The sequence below is a fragment of the Xenopus laevis genome, chromosome 1L, assembly GCF_017654675.1.
Source record: "Xenopus laevis strain J_2021 chromosome 1L, Xenopus_laevis_v10.1, whole genome shotgun sequence".
NCBI lineage: Eukaryota > Metazoa > Chordata > Amphibia > Anura > Pipidae > Xenopus > Xenopus laevis.
In genome coordinates this window covers 202,792,199-202,811,451 of record NC_054371.1, presented here as the reverse complement: position 1 = coordinate 202,811,451, position 19,253 = coordinate 202,792,199, and the positions used below count along the sequence as shown (strand labels likewise).

Here is a 19,253-nt window from a genome sequence, read left to right as displayed (position 1 = left end):
CAGTACAAGCAGAGCACAAGAAAGATGAGCAAAAGCAAGAACAATACAAAGGAAATGATGCATTATGGGTCACGTTGTACAGATACTGATAATAATTATTATGATATGGAATTAATATTTTACCTTCAGTTGGATTCCAGGCTCTGCAACTGCTCTGAATGGGGTTGCCTGCCAGTAAGTCTGCTCAGTCTGCTTCCACATCACCACATAAAAGCTTGAACTGTCCTGATAACCAAAGATGAAACCAGCGTAATCATCATCCGTCATGGTGTTCACGTGGAATGTGCCCTCAAAATCAACTCCATTAAATGCTGTGTAACCTGAAATAATCCAACGTGTGACGGGTAAATCCCAGGCTCTGGGTTATCGCTGTACCCAGATGTTTCCATAGGAACCCAATGCAGTGAATCCCAAAATACATACCAACTGCCAGTCCAGGGTCACTGTTCATCGTCTGCACAATCTCCATTCCCTGAAATGTTGTAAAATAATATAAAATAATATAGACATGTGCAGATGAGAGAATGTGTGTTGCATGTAGGGTTGCCACAAACCAAAAGCTCTTTTTTTTTTTTTTAAATGATTTGCCTTCTTCTGTCTTTTTCCAGCTTTCAAACAGGGGTCACTGACCCCATCTAAAAACAAAGCTCTGTAAGGCTACACATTTATTGTTATTGCTACTTTTTATTTCTTATCTTTCTATTCAGGCCTCTCCTATTCATATTCCAGTCTCTTATTCAAATCATTGCATGGTTGCTAGGGTCATTTGGAGCCTAGAAACCAGATTGCTGAAATTGCAAACAGAAGAGCTGTTGAATAAAAAGCTAAATAAATCAAAACGCACAAATAATAAAAAAACAAAAGCCAATTACAAATTATTTCTAAATATCACTTCCTACTTCATACTAAAAGTTAACTCACAGGTGGAACAACACTTTTAAACACGTAGGGGCAAATTTACCTAGGGTCAAATATCGAGGGTTAATTAACCCTGGATATTCGACTGCCGAATTGAAATCCTTCGACTTCGAATATCGAAGTCGAAGGATTTAGCGCAATTCGTTCGATCGAACGATCGAAGGAATAATCGTTCGATCGAACGATTAAATCCTTCGAAACGAACGATTAAATCCTTCCAAACGAACGATTAAATCCTTCGAATCGAACGATTAAATCCTTCGAAACGAACGATTAAATCCTTCTAATCAAACAATTTAAAGGATTTTAATCCATTGATCGAACGATTATCCTTAGATCAGAAAATTGTTAGGAAGCCTATGTGGACCTTCCCCATAGGCTAACACTGGCCTCGGTAGGTTTTAGGTGGTGAACTAGGGGGTCGAAGTATTTTTTAAAGAGACAGTACTTCGACTATCAAATGGTCGAATAGTCAAACGATTTTTAGTTCGAATCGAAGTCGAAGGTCGAAGTAGCCCATTCGATGGTCGAAGTAGCCAAAAAAAACATTCGAAATTTGAACTATTTTTCCTCTATTCCTTCACTCGAACTAAGTAAATGGGCCCCCTAGATTGTATCTGACTTTCAGTCCCAAATTGGGATTGGAAAATAAAATAACAATGGAGGAAATACAAATAAAAACTTTTCCACTACATATTTTGCTCATATGTTTTCTCTCTAAGTAATACACCAGGGGGACCTGTAAGTAAGTCACAGTGAGAAATTGTCTGATCTGAAAGTGAAACTTTCTGGAAATGGTCTGAAGTAAGGAATTAACTTTTCATTAAAAAAACCTAAACAATTTACCTGGTTCAAAACAATCCAGTTTGGATCAATTTGGGCATCTCCTTCGGGATCCAGAACTACAGTTTGATAAGCTCTGAAATCTGTCAGGGTGATCTCTGCATTTTCAGGGCAAACGTCAATTCGGTCAATGACCGTGTCCTGGTCAAAATCGGCCTCACAGACGTCTCCGACTCCATCATCTGAGCACAATGACAAAAGCATGTGGGAGTCACAGGAGTTGCTTGGCAAGTGTTTTGCACTGCACCCCCCTATTGTCATTTCATTGGTTTGTGCTAATGGATTGTCTCGTTTACTGGAAAATATAAAATAGTTATAAAATACCAACCAAATTGTTAGTATTTGGTGAATTTCTTTGAAAGGGGTGGTTCACCTTCAAGTTAAGTCTAATTTTAAGCAACTTTTTAACTGGTCTTCATTATTTATTTTTTTTGTAGTTTTTGAATTATTTTCCTTCTTCTTCTTTCCAGCTTTCAAATAGGGGTCAGTGACCCCCCATCTAAAAACAAAAGCTCTGCAAGGCGACAAATGTAGTGTTATGGCTATTTTTTATTACTCATCTTTCTATTCAGACCCTCTCCTATTCATATTCCAGTCTCTTATTCAAATCAATGCATGGTTGCTAGGGTAATTTGGAATCTAGCAACCAGATGGCTGAAATTGCAAATTGAAGAGCTGCTGAATAAAAAATGAAATAACTCAAAAACCACAAATAATAAAAAATGAAATCAGATGGCAAATAGTCGCAGAATATCACTCCCTACATCATACTAAACGTTACCTCCAAGGTGAACAAGGAATTGTTCAGTATAAAAATAAAAACTGGGTAAATAGATAGGCTGTGCAAAATAAAAAATGTTTCTAATATAAATTTTTAGCCAAAAATGTAATGTATAAAGGCCGCAGTGACTGGATGTCTAATATAATAGCCAGAAAACTACTTTTGGCAGCTCTCTAACTCTGAGTTAGTCAGACTTTAAGGGAGGCCACATGGGCCATAACTGTTGCTGAGCTGAATGCTGAGGATCAATCGAAACTCACTCAGCATTTATGTCCCATGTGGCCCCCCTTCAAGTCGCTGACTAACTCAGAGTTAGAGAGGTGCAAAGAAGGAAGTAGTGTTCTGGCTATTATATTAGACATCCAGCCTTTATACATTACATTTTTGACTAACTAACTATATTAGAACTATTTTTTTATTTTGCAAAGTCTATCTATTTACCCCGTTTTTATTTTTACACTGAACTGTTCCTTTAAGGGAAATGCAATCCCTTAAAACCAATGAATGGAAGGCTGATCATTTAACATTGGCCTTACTACTGTGCAAGGATACTGTATATGTATTTGATGATGAACTGTGATATGTTGTGACCCTCCCCAATGATAAAGAGCAACAAGATGTCATTACTGTTGTCATCCTCCTGCCCTGGGTTGGGAACCAGTTTACAGTTATCAGGTCCGGGAGGAACAGTATCCGGGATTCCATCGTTATCATCATCATCGTCACATTCATCTCCGATGCCGTCCTTGTCTGTGTCGAGCTGGTTGCTGTTTATCACTGTGGGGCAGTTGTCTGTGCTGTCCTGGTGACCATCACCATCGCTTATTGGTGCAATAAAACAAAACGCTGATTATTACATGTATCACCATGTGTGAAAAAGGAAACTCAGCACCAGCCTGCATTTGTATTGTACACTTTATGGGGCTATTTCTATAAGACAAGCGGGGGTCATTTACTATGAGTGCCATAGGGATACAAGAACATTTCTGTCAGAGGGAATGGCTGCACTATGAACCTCACTGAGGAAAAAAAAATATGGTACTAGGTACACAGCATCCACTGCGCCCCCCTAACTTGTGCATCTGAATGACAAGCAATTTGGGGGGGGGGAGAAAAGGAACCTACATGCCCCCCCTGCCAAACACAAGCAGTGCTGTATTCATGGGGCGCCAGCAGGTCTCTGTGACAGAGAATGACAGTATGCAAAGTGGGATGCACTCAATCCACTATTTGGGATTCCGCTGAATCCCAGAATCCTTGGTGAAACATTCGGCCGAATACCGAATCCGGCAGGAAAGGAAAAAGTGGAAAAAATTCTTCTTTTGTGTCGAAAAGTCATGCAATTTCCCTCCCCTAATTTACATATGCAAATTAGGATTCAGTTCGGCCAGGCACAAGGATTCGTCCGAATCCGGATCTTGCTGAAAAAGGCCAAATCCCGAACCAAATCTTGGATTTAGTGCATCCATAGTGCAAAGTGCAATACAATGGCTTTTTATGCTGTTTTTCACTTTGCCCATTGGCTTTTTTAAGTAAGTGACCCCTAATATTTTGTTACATATTCTATACTCACTGGGGGTCATTTATCAACACTGTGTAAATTTGCTCATGGGCAGTAACCCATGGCAGATGCATACATTGTTCAGGTGCAACCAATCAGATGCATACATTGTTCAGGTGCAACCAATCAGATGCATACATTGTTCAGGTGCAACCAATCAGATGCATACATTGTTCAGGTGCATACATTGTTCTACTTGCAGCTGGCTTTAAAAAGCTAATTATTGATTGGTTGCTATAGGCAACTGCCCATGAGCAAATTTGCCCAGTGTTGATAAATGAGCCCCACTGGGGCTCATTTATAAACACTAGGCAAATTTGCACATGGACAGTAAAACATAGCAACCAATCAGAGGTTTGCTTTCATTGCTCAACCTGCAGCTGGTTGAAAAAAGCCACTCACTGATTGGTTGCTATAGGTTACTGCCCAGGTGCAAATTTGCTCAGTGTTTATAAATGAGCCTCACTGTTGTAGTACATAGGCAGTGTCGGACTGGCCCACGGGATACCAGGAAAACTCCAGGTGGGCCCAGGTGTCAGTGGGCCTCTTGCTTCTAACCATTTGGCCTATTTCATGGTTATTCCCTATTTCTTTATGAGAATAAATAGGCTTGACAATGGAACAATAGAGTATAGTATGCAGAGAAAAGAGACTAGGAGAATAGGAGAGGAGGTACAATAGTTTGGAATGTGGGCCCTCAGCCTAAGGTTTTCTGGTGGTTCCCTGGCATCTCAGTCCAACACTGTACATAGGCATTTCCTTTATCGTGACTTATGCTCTCATAACAAAGGAGAGAAAAAAGAAAGCCCAGTGGTGAGATGAATTACCTGTCTTGGTTAGTATCACAGGAATCTCCAACAAGGTCATTGTCAATGTCTGACTACAGAGAGAGGGGCAAGAAAAAACTGAATTATTTCTGCTCATGTGATCAAACCGGGCAAATTCCCTAAGTGGCCCAAATTGGATAGCGACGGCTTCGCCCACTTCGACAGAACAACGCTTATTCCCTAAAATCCAAAGTTGCGTCCCTGGCACCGAACGCTGGCGAGGTTTCGCTAGGGTTACTTCGGCAAGCAAAGCGAAGATGCGCTAGCGTTGCATAATTTGCATACGGCGGGAAATTATAAAGTTACATGAACATATATGTTGCAACAAATACATTACATTACACAAGCCCAGGGAACCTTAATAAAGACAATAGAGTTGTTATAATGCCCTACACATGAGCCCACTGTATAGTTAATGTTAGAAACTGGATGGGGGGTGGGGGTTACTCAAAAAAAATTTTTAAGGACTTTTGCAGCCTATCACTCTGAAAAAAGGTAAAGACGCCAGCGTTTTTTGGGACTTAGAACATTTTTCAACAAAAAATTGAGGAAGTCCTATCCACTCCATTGCACTTCGTCTGGTATAAGCTGGCGAAGGCAAGTCTGGCGCAAGAGGTAACGTTCAGTAAAATCTGCATCTTAGTGAATTTGCAGAGTTACGTCCATTCGCCAGAGCGGAAATTCGTCTGGCGTTAGAGTGCGAAGCAACGCTAGAGTCTATCTCCTTCACTAGCGAAGTGACGCCTGCACCCCTTAGGGAATTGGCGAAGTACCAAAATGACGTCACGCTGGCGAATTTTCACTAATGTTAGACACTTTGCCCTTTATGGAATCTGCCCCCAAGTGCCCCCCCCCCCCCCCGTATATTGTATATGTCTGATTGTAGTACAGGGAGTCTTATAATCACCACTGCACAATGTTCAACAGAGGAGAATCATCAGGAATTTGTGGTACAACAACATCTGGAAAGCCCATTGTTGCCTTCCAATCACAGTGAGCAGCTCTTTGCCTCAATACTACTAACCTGGTTTGGATTTATGATGTCAGGACAGCTGTCACATATATCACCAACTCCATCTCCATCTTTGTCTTTCTGGTCCACATTGGGAACTCTCTGGCAGTTATCCAAGATGTTCTTGATGCCTGTAAGATACAAAGTGTCAGTTCCACTGATCGAGACTAAAGCTGCCCATAGGTGCAAAGATCACAACTGCAAAACCTTTTTTTGTGACAAAATATATTTTAATGAAACTCCAGAGCAGGTGTTAACGCTAACCATTTGATTAGTGAAAATGCGCAGTGTAATATTCGCCAGCGACTGGTTTTACATTGCGAGCAGTGCTAAACATTCGCAAAGACGCATTCTAAATAACTTTTAATTACATTCCTATAAAGCCTTACCATCTCCATCCATGTCATCGTCACAAGCATCTCCTTTCCCGTCATTGTCTGTGTCCCTTTGGTCATTGTTGAGGGTTAAGCGGCAGTTGTCACAGGCGTCCCCAAATATATCTTGGTCACTGTTTTTCTGATCGATGTTGGCAGCCAGCACACAGTTGTCCTACACAAACACAAAGGTGTCACTGGAATAGAAATCATCTGTATTTTTAGATTTTGCTTATTGTCATCACCAGGTGCAGTGTAATGGGCCCTATCATTCCTAGGGCCGGATAAAGCAATATTTGGTTTTATTCTGTAATTCTGCTGGGGCCAAACAAGCCTTGGTGACTTTCAGATGTTCTGACTCTGGGCACTGACTGAAACACATGCACACATAACAGTCTGGGAATTTTGCATTGGTACCATTTTGTACTTAGGTACATAGTAATAAGGGGGGTACACAGGACAATGAAGTTCCAGGATTTTGCTCCAGTTCCCTGGGCTCCCTCACGTATCCATTTAGCTAAATAATTTTATATATATATATATATATATATATATATATATATATATATATATATATATATATATATATATATATATATATATATATATATATATATATATATATATATATATATAGTCAATTTGTTGAACCTGCACTCACCATTAATCAATCGAATCCCGGGTGCTTCTTCAAGAGAGAGCATAAAGATATAGAAAAATCAAGATAAATCAAGAGCACTCACGGGTGTTGTGAAAAAAGGAAAAAAGGCTTTTTATTGGAGTGTTACAATCTACCCCCCCCATATATATATATATTAGTATTAGTACCCCAGAAAGGTGTAACTTTAGTGATACAAGGTTGTGTTAACCTCATTGATTGGTTTTAAACAGGAATGGGTGGGATCACCCTGGTTTTAAATTCTGTGACTAATGTGATGCTGCCAAAGGCACCTATGATTAAGTACTGGAAGGTACGAAACGCGTAAGGTGGGTCATATCAGGTCAGTATGTACTATTTTTAATATGCTTATTTAATAAAAACTTGACTTTGACTAGTGGTTCATGGGATATTTTTGCTAAATGGAAACCATTTTGTACTTGCCTGCTCATTTAGGATACCATCTCCATCCGCATCTTCATCACAAGCATCACCAATGTTATCTTTATCAGTGTCTTCTTGACCGGAGTTAGGAACATATACACAGTTGTCCTAAAGTGACACAAAATGACACATATAGGGTGATGTTATATTAAGGCTAAGATCACTAAGAAGACATTGGTGATAAAAGTAACTGTACTGGGCTGATTGAGTACATTCTGAAATGGGACTTTCCCTCTAGTAACTTACTGAGAGTTACAATCTTGGAATTTCCATTAACCAGAGGCAGAGGAAAAAAAGCCTGATATCCCCTGTTCTACCTCGATTAATGGTCAGGCAATGATAGACACAGAACTGCTTAAAAAGGTATGCAGGCTTTATAAGTAATGTTCACTTTTACATCACATTTACAGGGTTATGGGAGATAGCTCATAGTACAAGTTGATCCAGGGACTGGTCCGATTGGCATCTTGGAGTCAGGAAGGAATTTTCCATCTCTGAGGCAAATTGAAGAGGCACCAAACAGGGTTTTTACCTTCCTCTGGATCAACTAGCAGTTAGGCAGGTTATATAGAGACTTGAAAAAGGTTGAACTTCATAGATGTGTGTCTTTTTTAAACCTAGCTTATGTTTAGTAATGCTGCTGCAGATGTTAAGGGCCTTGAACTGCCCAGCTAAGTCTGTATCAGAGAAAATGCAAAGACAAAGGGATCATAGGGAGTTATTAACAGTGTAGTGGAGGCAGTTGGTTTGCCCATTGGGCCACTATTGTTTTTATTACTGTGATGTAGGACTGTCCTTGTGAATATTCATTTTGAGGCTGCATTCAGCAAGTTTGGCCTGATCCGACCAGCTACACAATGATTCATGTGTCCCATGGTAATAACCAATTCCCAGATTCCCATGCATTTCATCAGATTGACTGTGATTTTGCAATGAAAAGTCATTTAATATTATATAATGGTAAAAAAAAACAAAGCGTGCCCTTCCTTTCCGCTGCCAGACTTACAATGACATCTTTATTTATAGACATGTAACTGATCATTATGTACATAAAGCTCTAACCAACTGTGCTCATGATTCCTAATGTCAGTAGTTACTGCACTCTGAGGGAAGGATTTACTATAACACCATACTGGGGTCTCTTATCTGGCAGACTATAGTCCTGATCTCAGCTGCGGACTGCCTAGAACCATCATATCAAGGTGGGCAGTTAAAGAGAATGAGACAGAACGAAGAGATGATGTTCCCAGAGATCCAGCTAAATTAAATGGTACCAACCTTTTTGCAGTTCTTATCTGGACATGGCAGGGCTTCATCCGGGTAGCCATCAATATCAGTATCTTTGCCACAGAGGTAGCCATTGCCGGCCCAACCGACTGAACACTACAGTAATAAAGCAGATTAAACAGAATGACAAGAATGGACAGGATAATCCAGAGCTGTTATTAGTATTGTCTTCTTGTGGCTCATCTGTTAGATCAGTGCTAATAGGTCTGTATAAAACAAAGATATTGTTGAACTACAGCTCCCAGGGAATGCTGAGAGATCCAGCTGGGGAACAGCAACATTTTTTCTATAGGCAATCCCAGGGGCATGTTTCATAAATCCACATTTATCACTGTGTATATATAAACTCACCACTCTATATAGAATCAGTTCCTGATTATTACTTTATGTGAGACATTTAGTGAAGAGAAGAATTGTTGATATTTCTGATTCTGCACAGCCTGTATAAATAGCATTGGTACTAGGGATTCAATTGCATTATTTCCCACTAGATGGCAGTAACGTTGAATGTTCCAGTAGTAACTAATATTGACTTGTACATTCCTTGCCATAGTTACCATACACACTTTCACCCCCTTCCCCTTTTCACTGTAGTCAGAGTGTTTATGGAACAGATCAGAATAGATTTCATCAGTGTCTGCAAATTGCAAAAGTTTGCACAATCTGGCAGGTGTTTTGCACTTTGTGCCTTGCACATAGAAGAACTGAAGCAATTCTGTATTTATGAGGTGCAGATGTGTGGAGGCAAATACCCCACTAAACTGTGAATTATTCAGCCGTGGCATGCAACATGCAGAGTGCAGCCAGATCACTTTTGCACCACTTAGTTCACTTGCACTTCTATCTGGGGTCTATTTAAATGACACCAACACAATACAATTCTGCACTATTAGTGTGCTGGCAGAAGAAATAAAAAGGTACAAAATGCAGCCACTGAATTTACTTATAAAAAAATACAACCAATAGGGTTTTATTTTTTAGGGTTTATTGCAGTGGTCCCCAACCAGTGGCTCGTGAGCAACATGTTGCTCTCCAACCCCTTGTATGTTGATCCCAGTGGCCTCAAATCAGGTCCTTATTTTTGAATTTCTGGCTTGAAGGCAAATTTTAGTTGTACAAAAAACATGTGTACTGCCAAACAGTGACTCTTGTAGACTGCAAGTCCACATAGGGCTACCAATTGCCAATTACATTCCATATTTCGCACCCCTAGGAACTTTTTTGTGAGTATGTTGCACTCCAACTTATTTTACATTTAAATGTGACTCACGGGTAAAAAAGGTTGGGGACCCCTGGTTTATTGTATCTCTCAGCCTCTCTATAATGAGAACTCTCATTAATGTTCATAAACATGAAGGTATATTATTGCTAGACGCTGTGTTCAGGGCCGGATTTACATAACAGGTGCCCCTAGGCCCGCTGCTGTTCATCGCCCCAATCCTGTACCCTTCCTTTGTGTACATTTGCAAATTTTCAACATCGTGTCTGGAGTATTGGGGATTGGTGCACAGGAATTTTTAAAAACTATTGTATCTTCTATGAATACCCAGTGTTTCCGAACCAATGCGGGTGTGGGTGGGCGGCCGCCACCTTAAATTCTGCCGCCCTAGGCCCGAGCCTTTGTGGCCTTTCCACAGATCTGTGCCTGGCTGTGTTGTATGCTGTCCTATATATGTTATAAAAGTCACTAAGTTGCCCAGGTGCAGTAACTCAAAGGGACCAATGAGATGTTTATTTAAAACAGGTGACCAGTAAATTCTACCTGCTGATTGGTTGCTATTGATCAGTGAATAGGGATGTCGCGGACTGTTCGCCCGCGAACTAATTCGCGCGAACATCGACTATTCGCGTTCGGCGAATGTTCGCGAACGTCGCGCGACGTTCGCCAATTTGGGTTCGCCTTAGCTGGCGCTTATTTTTGCCCTCTCACCCCAGACCAGCAGATACATGGCAGCCAATCAGGAAGCTCTCCCTCCTGGACCACCCCCACACCCCCTGGACCACTCCCCTTCCATATATAAACTGAAGCCCTGCAGCGTTTTTTCATTCTGCCTGTGTGTGCTTGGAAGAGCTAGTGTAGGGAGAGAGCTGTTACTGATTTGAGGGACAGTTGATAGTAACTTTGCTGGCTAGTAATCTACTTGATACTGCTCTGTATTGTAGGGACAGAACTCTGCAGGGATTTGAGGGACATTTTAGGTTAGGTAGCTTTGCTGGCTAGTAATCTACCTTCTACTGCAGTGCTCTGTATGTAGCTGCTGTGGGCAGCTGTCTGTCCTGCTGCTGATCTCTCATCTGCATCTGTTCTTCAAACAACTGCCACCTAGCTGTCTAAATATCAATAATAATACCGTCTCCAGAAACACCACCCGAGTGACGTTTTTCAAGCAGCAATAATATATTCCGTATCCAACGGCTGTAGTGTATACGTTGCCCTTGCAGGCATTATTTGCCCAGTCTTTAACCAAGTGCCACCTAGCTGTGTGAGCTTTTTCACATTCCGTGTCCAGAAACATCACCTGAGTGACGTAGTGTGATTTCTGCCCTTTACAGCACAAAACGCAGCGCTGTGTCAACAATGGATTTTTCAGATACATTTTTGCCCTTGATCCCCCTCTGGCATGCCACTGTCCAGGTCGTTGCACCCTTTAAACAACTTTAAAATCATTTTTCTGGCCAGAAATGTCTTTTCTAGCTTTTAAAATTCGCCTTCCCATTGAAGTCTATGGGGTTCGCGACGTTCGCGAACTATTCGCATGTTTTGTCGCAAGTTCGCGAATATGTTCGCGAACATTTTTTCCGCCGTTCGCTACATCCCTATCAGTGAACCCCAACCAGAGGCTTGTGAGTAACATGTTGCTCTACAACCACTTGGATGTTGCTCTCAGTGGCCACAAAGCAGGTGCTTCTTTTTAAATTCTTGGTTAGAGGCAAGTTGTCAAATAGAGTCTCCTGTAGGCTGCCAGTCACATAGGGGCTACCAATAGCCAATCACAGCCCTTATTTGGCACCCCAGGAACATTTTCCATGCTTGTGTTGCTCCTCAATTCTTTTAACATTGAATGTGGCTCATGGGTACAAAATGCTGGGGACCCCTGTTATAAATGATTAGACCTGTAGAATACTATGCACCTTTTCTTACATAACCCCGTGTATATTTTAGCTGTGACACTTAGCAAGAGAGACCCACACAGTGTAAATACTCACAGTGCAGGTTACGTCACCGTCCTTTTCCTCTGAACACTGAGCACTTGCATGACACGGATTCTGTCCATGACGGCAGCTTTTTTCAGGTTTGCAGCCTTTTATTTGATCCCCGACATAACCAGGTTTGCAGCCCCCACAGCGGAAAGATCCCTGGAGTCAAACAAAAAAAGCATTGAATCCTGTTAATTGCGGTCAGCATCACAGATAAAGTTCTACCAAACTAGTGAGCAAAAGACAGAGCAGTTTCTGCTATCTTTTTAGCTCAATATACTGCAATATTATTCCTACTAAGAAGTGTTTTTCTCTCAAACCCAAAAAGTAAAACTCATTTTTTAAACTGCCTTCCATTTCCTTTCTTTGTACAGGGTGAAAACAAGGAATGTGTTTCTTACAGGAGCCATTTTAAGACACTTTCTCGCTCTTCTCACAACATTTGGCATTTCACCCTGGTGGTTTTACCAAGTTGCAAAAGATCACACAGACAATCAGTTGTACCAGTTTGTGAATTCTGTTCTCCTCTTACCATTGTATTGATGCAAAGAGAATTGGATGTACACCCTCCATTTCTTCCATTTTCACATTCATTGGTATCTGTGCAAACCTTAAAGCAAATAATACAATATTCAAAATGCAATCATCAATACTGGACTATTTAACAGACATGGGACTAAATGCTATTAAATCCCACAGATCAGGAAATTGCTAACTCCTATAGGAAAGGGTCATTCATTTTACTGCTGCTTGTAATTTATTCCACGTCAGTGTTTGACCAGATTAAAACCCAGGTGGGTGAAATACATAAAACACACACAGTCTTGTTAGCTCAGGCTTCTCAATCCAGCCTTAGTAAACTACATCTTGAGGAAATGGGTGATAGTATCATTACTAGGAGCCTGTACTTGTCTAGCTCTGTGGTTTTCACCCATGCTGTTATGGATGAGGGTATAGAAGAGGCATCTATTCCTCTTTCATTCGTTATTCATTTTCCATTCCAATGTTTAGCATTCTATTCCCATATGCAAGTCACTGTGCAAACGTGCTACTGTGTGTTTACCCAGTACATGCCCCGGGTATTAGTAATCGGTCTCAGTGGGCAGCACTTTAGTTAGAATAACATAAAATTCTCCACTTAGCCTGTACAGAGCTCAGCAGAAGGGCAAAGACTAGAGCTAAATAAGTGACAGAATTACAGAAGAGACAATCAGCCTTTCATTGGTAGAAAAATGAAGTCACCGGGTGTATGATGTCAGGGGAAGCAGAAATGTTATCTATGATTTGAAGATCTTTTTAGGAGGAATCAATCCAGACATTACCATCATATACACATCAGGTCCAAAATGTATTTTGTAATTGGGTTCATGCTTTTGCAATTTTTGGATTAAATCTTTGTAACATGCTGAAAGCATTCTTACTACAGGTATGGGACCTGTTATCCAGAATGCTCTGGACCTGGGGCTTTCCAGATAACGATCTTTCCATAATTTGGATCTTCATACCTTAAGTCTAATATAAAATCATATAAACATTAAATAAACTCAAAAGACTGGTTCTGCTTCCAGTAAGAATTAATTATATCTTAGTTGGGATCAAGTACAAGGTACTGTTTTATTATTACAGAGAAAAAGGAAATAATTTTTTAAAATTTTGATTATTTGGATAAAATTAAGTCTATGGGAGACAGCCTTTCCGTAATTCGGAGCTTTCTGGATAACAGGTTTCCAGATAACGTATCCTATACCTGTATAATGTTTGGAATCAGTGAAAAATGTTGGAGGCATTTTTAGTAAAATACCATAAATATTTTACATACTGAAAGCAATGTGCCCTCTAATTCCTTCTCAGATTGAATTAGTGCGCACATTTTAAACTTGTATGTGCACATTTTGAAAAAACTGTGTTTAAATGCAAAATGTTGTGTTTTCACACAAAATTCTTTGTGCACACCACAATTTGTTGTGTGTACTGGCTTCAGAAGGAACATTAGCTGAAAGCATCTGCCATGGTTTATAGATTGCTACAATACCTTGTCTATAAAATGCTACAGTGGGGCGAGTTTGCCCTTTATGTACATTTACCTTGTAGGACACACCAAATAATGTCATATATTGGGATAATTGCATAGATATCATCATACACATGTCAATAAACATACACATGTTACACCCCATGCCCTTGTAGATATCATCAATTCTAATACTTATACTTGGCATGAGTGTGCGCGGATATATCTTGCATCAGTTTCCAGCATTGGGCTCTTGGCACTGGTGGAAATTCAGAAAATCAATAATACTCAAACAGTAGCTCTCCTTGACTGTTGATGGAATTGCACAGTAAAATCTGCCTTTTGCACCTTTATTTCTAGTTTCCCCTTTAATGTTTGGGTCCTAGGCAAATGCAGTTTCTGCACTACCGTAAAAATAGCATTTGCCTTCCTCATTGTCCACAACTGGGACAATGGTACTCAACCCTTCTTCCACTTATTGACATAACGTATATATATATATATATATATATATATATATATATATATATATATATATATATATATATATATATATATTTATATACACACAAGCTAAATAAACAAGTGCAAGTGTCTGCACCATTCATAAACAGCTGAAAATGACCTGCTTATTTTGCTTGGCAAAGTTAATGCCAATCCCTTGAATTGTGGATCCAGTGTACCCGGGAGGGCAGCTCTCACATTTGAAACCCGGAGAAGTGTTTATGCAACGTACACCAAGGAAACATGGATTCAACCGACACTGAAAAGAGAAACAGAGACATGTAACGTTACAACAGTGACCCTCACTGAGAATAATCACCAAGCTGCCCTTATAAACTTTCCCATAAACTGAACCTGGTCATTAAGTTTCATGGTTGCTAAAATAAATGTATAGAATATGATTTGTACAGATGTAGATTGGTGGTGAAAATGACCACCTAAAACAAATTCACTTATTAAAAGCAAAAGGTAAACACAATGAATTTTAAATGTTATGTCAATAGTGATAGAGAGACCTGATGTATGTTATTTATGGTTTATCAGCAATGAAGTGTATACAAATATTTATTAAGGAGACACAAAGAACTGGCAGGTTATACAAACCACACAATGTACCAGTTTCCTGTCTGATGGACATGTGACACTCATCTTAATTACTGTAATCATTTTCTAGCCCTCAATGGTTTTCTTTCTGTACAGTCTGGAAAGATTTACTGTCCAAGAGACTAACGCGCTAAAGTCTTGTCAACAATGAATGCTCCACTGCTAGGTTTAAAGGGGCACTTTGAAAGAAGTACTTTGTTAAAATATGTTTACTGTACAGATTACTTTGCCTTAAAACGTTCCATGATCACCAGAAAAGACACTTTCCATATCAATAGACCTTTTGTGAATGTGTCCTTAAAAGCATATTATTATACCTCATCCACATCAGTACAAATGACACCGTTGCCTGTATAGCCTTCAGGACACGGCCCACATTGGAAGCCGCCCTCTGTATCAATGCACCGCACTCCTCTGAAACATGAAGTTGCATCACATCGAGGCTTTGGAGGTGTAGTGGTGGCTAGGCGCTGGGGAACTTTGGTTGGCAATGGGAAGTCAGGACCTAAGCCTTTGATATAAATTGAAAAAAATGCATTAAATAATAAAAATATGGTACTGTTTTAGTGCAACCTTTTTGAACCTTGAACCACATTCAGATGTACAAAAAATTTGGAGAGCAACATAAGCATGCCAAATGTTCCCAGGGGTGCAAATTATGAGCTGCGATTGGCTGTTGGTAGCCCCTATGTGGACTGGCAGCCTACAGGAGGTTCTGGTGGCCAGTACATCTGCCTCCAAAACAGTAATTAAAAAAATAAACATCTGCTTTTAGGCTAATGGGAGCAACATCCAAGGGTTTGGTGAGCAACATGTTCCTGAGCCGCTGGTTGGGGATCACTATTTTAGTGTGATATCCACGCAAGCCATATTATGTTTATACAAGGACACAAAACAAAAACTGGTCACAGAGAAAACCTGCCACAAACTTTTTATTGGACTTTATTGGCTTACCACAGGCCTGGCATTCTGCAATGGTGTTTCTCAAGAACATGGTCTCTTTCACCTTAAAGAAAGACATGAAAAATACAATTTAGTGTACTATAATGTACTCATTTATGAAATCAATAAGTTACAGCAGTAGCAGAACCCAAACCTCTTCCACATCTCAAATCGGTTTTAGGTCTCTAGTACAGGTATGGGATAATTTATCCAGGAAACCCGTTATCCAGGAAGCTCTGAATTACAGGAAGGCCGTCTCCCATAGACTCTACTTTAATCAAATAATTCAAATTTATTAAAATGATTTCCTTTTTCTCTGTAATTATAAAACAGTACCTTGTACTTGATTCAAACTAAGATATGATAATTTTTATTGCAGGCAAAACAATCCTATCAGGTTTAATTAATGTTTAAACTATTTTTTAGTAGACTGAAGGTATAAAGATCCAAATTACAGACATATCCCTTATTCTGAATACCCCAGGATCCGAGCATTCTTGATAACAGATCCCATACCTGTATGATTAAATGTCTGGATGTTACATTATCAGGAGGGATGCTTCAAGCCTAGATAAAGATTAAATTGTTTCCCTAATGGTTGAAGGAGCCTTGGTTATCCAGGATGTTGGAGTTGGATTGAGTGTAGGCTGGGGAATATGAAATTCTTAATGCCCTTTCAATGAATGAATAATTAAATGAAAGCACAATATGCACTGCATTCACTATCCTTTAAGGGTCTGACCACACAAGCAGATTAGTCCTCACGAGGAAACTTCGGGCTACTTCGGAAAACGAAGCGCCGCTGTGCATTGGCGCAGGCGATTTTCATTTTAGCCGGCGGAGGGCAGGGGGAAGGCAGTTTGGATAGATTGTCGCCGCGAAGAAGAGAATCTGCTCGTGTGGCCAGACCCTAAATCTGAATGCCACAGTAAGCAAGTGAAAAGAAAACCAGAAAATGAAATTACATGTTTTATTAATGGTGTGTAAAGAGGAAAGATTGTCTCAAGAAGATCTTTTAAACCCTGTGTTCCATTCAGTGGTACATATATTCTATATGAAATGAGTTTTCCTTACTAATTTCTTCAGCTCCCACGAGCAATAAAATTTGTGTTTACACTGGCAGAATATCTGCTGGCAAGTGTCCTAAGACTTTTTGAATTATAGGATAGAGATGCTTTAATTCACATTAAATATTTTTCCATATATAAATGTTCCCTTTACAGGTCGGTGAAATATTTCAGTGCGGTATAATAAATATATGAGGTTTTAGTTATAAAATAGCTAAACAACAGATGGAAGATCAGGTGGTCTGTGGCTGCGGAGAACTTTTTGGACAAAGTTCACAGGTGGCATTAAACTTACAGTTCTTTTTACAGATCATAGGGGGGTTATGTAATAAAAGGCATAAAGTTAGCAACAAAGCAGCAACCAATCAGCAGGCAGTGTTTACTGGTCACCTGTTTCAGTGTAAACATCTTATTGGTTGCAAAGGGTTTTTGCTCCTAGTCAGTTAGTGCCTTTTATTACATTTGGGGGAAAGAGTTTTATCAGTGAACTGATGATGATGATTTCACACAGTGAACACAGTGTTGAGTTACCTGCTGTCTCATGACATCTCGGAGCTCTCCCAGCATCTGATTCATTTGGGTTATCTGGCCAATCAACTGTCTGCTGACATCACCTGCACAATAATAAAAATGCAGCCTGGGTTATTATTGACAAGTAACTCAGCCACTAACCAATGAGGTCATGTTTCCTATGATAATAATAAGAGTTTATGACCTGGGCACGGAGGTAGACACTTCAATTATTAGTGTTTATTAAAGGGGTGGCTCACCTTTGGATTAACTTTTAGTATGTTATAGAATGGCCAATTCTAAACAACTTTTCAATTGGTCTTAACTATATATATATATTTTTTTTTTTTGCAGTTTTTGAATTATTTGCTGTCTTCTTTCCATATTTCAAATGGGGGTCACTAACCCCATCTAAAAAATAAATGTTCTGTAAGACTACACATTAAGGGGCACATTTACTAAGCCCGAGTGAAGGATTCGAATGAAAAAAACTTCAAATTTCGAAGTATTTTTTTGGGTACTTTGGCCATCGAATAGCCTACTACGACCTTCGACTCGACTACATACTTTGGCAGTTTAAAGGGGAAGGAAACCTAGTTGGCGCAAAAACCCTCCCCCTCTCCCGTGTGTTGCCCACCCTCCCTCCTCCCCCTGGCCTACCCGTCCCGCTGGGCAAATGCCCCTAACTTGTTACTTACCCTTCTGCGCAGGTCCAGTCCAGGGAGTTCACAGACGACATCTTCTTCCTGCTGTGAACGGCGTTTTGGCGCTACGCAGTAGGAGCATTTCGCCGGTACGCATCTACTTCGCATGTGCCAAAAGTCACGAAGTACTTTTGGCGCATGCGCAGTAGATCGTACCGGAGAAATGCTCCTACTGCGCATGCGCCGGTCAAAGCAGGAAGAAGATCGCGTGGAAGAAGATGTCGTCTGTGAACTCCCTGGACTGGACCTGCGCAGAAGGGTAAGTAACAAGTTAGGGGCATTTGCCCAGCGGGACGGGTAGGCCAGGGGGGGAGGAGGGAGGGTGGCCAACAAACGGGAGGGGGGGAGGGTTTATGCGCCAACGAGGTTTCCTTCCCCTTTAAACCTACCAAGGTGCAATGTTAGCCTATGGGGACCTTCCCCAGCACTTTTCTATGTTTTTTTTGATCGATCGCTTAAAATCAGTCGCATTGTTCGATTCGAAGGATTTTAACGTTCGATCGAATGATTTTTAATTAGATTGATGGAAGGATTTGCACTAAATCCTTCGAATTCAATATTCGAAGGTTTTAACTTCGAGGGTCGAATTCGAGGGTTTATTAACCCTCGAAATTCGACCCTTGATAAATCGGCCCCTTATTGTTATTGCTACTTTTTATTACACATCTTTTTATTAAGGTTTCTTCTATTCATATCCGAGTCTCTTATTCCAATCATTGCATGGTTACTAGTGTAATTTGGACCTTAGCAACCAGATTGCTGATATTGCTAACTGTAGAGCTGCTGAATAAAAAGCTAAATAACTCAAAAATACTACAAATAATAAAAAGTAATAAAAATAATAAAAAGTGAAAAGCAATTGCAAATTGTCTCAGAATATCACTCTCTACATCATACTAAAAGTTAACTCTGCTTTGCTGAATCTAGATAATAATAGGCTTTTTCAAACTCCTAAGATGAATTTTATTTCCCACAAGAGTAAATTATTGACTACTTTATTTCTAGCTGC

General features: G+C 40.1%; 1 protein-coding gene across 1 annotated transcript in view; it reads right to left on the bottom strand.

Annotated features, from left to right (window-relative positions):
* thbs4.L (thrombospondin 4 L homeolog) overlaps positions 1–19,253 on the bottom strand; it is a 45,622-nt gene that overhangs the window by 5,894 nt on the left and 20,475 nt on the right. Inside the window, 15 exon segments of the mRNA NM_001088128.1 lie at positions 124–320; positions 424–472; positions 1,765–1,943; positions 3,170–3,363; positions 4,931–4,983; positions 5,955–6,073; positions 6,332–6,491; positions 7,419–7,526; positions 8,697–8,801; positions 11,913–12,062; positions 12,436–12,513; positions 14,540–14,677; positions 15,339–15,532; positions 15,976–16,027; positions 17,562–17,644. Coding sequence (NP_001081597.1) covers positions 124–320; positions 424–472; positions 1,765–1,943; positions 3,170–3,363; positions 4,931–4,983; positions 5,955–6,073; positions 6,332–6,491; positions 7,419–7,526; positions 8,697–8,801; positions 11,913–12,062; positions 12,436–12,513; positions 14,540–14,677; positions 15,339–15,532; positions 15,976–16,027; positions 17,562–17,644 — 1,859 coding nt within the window.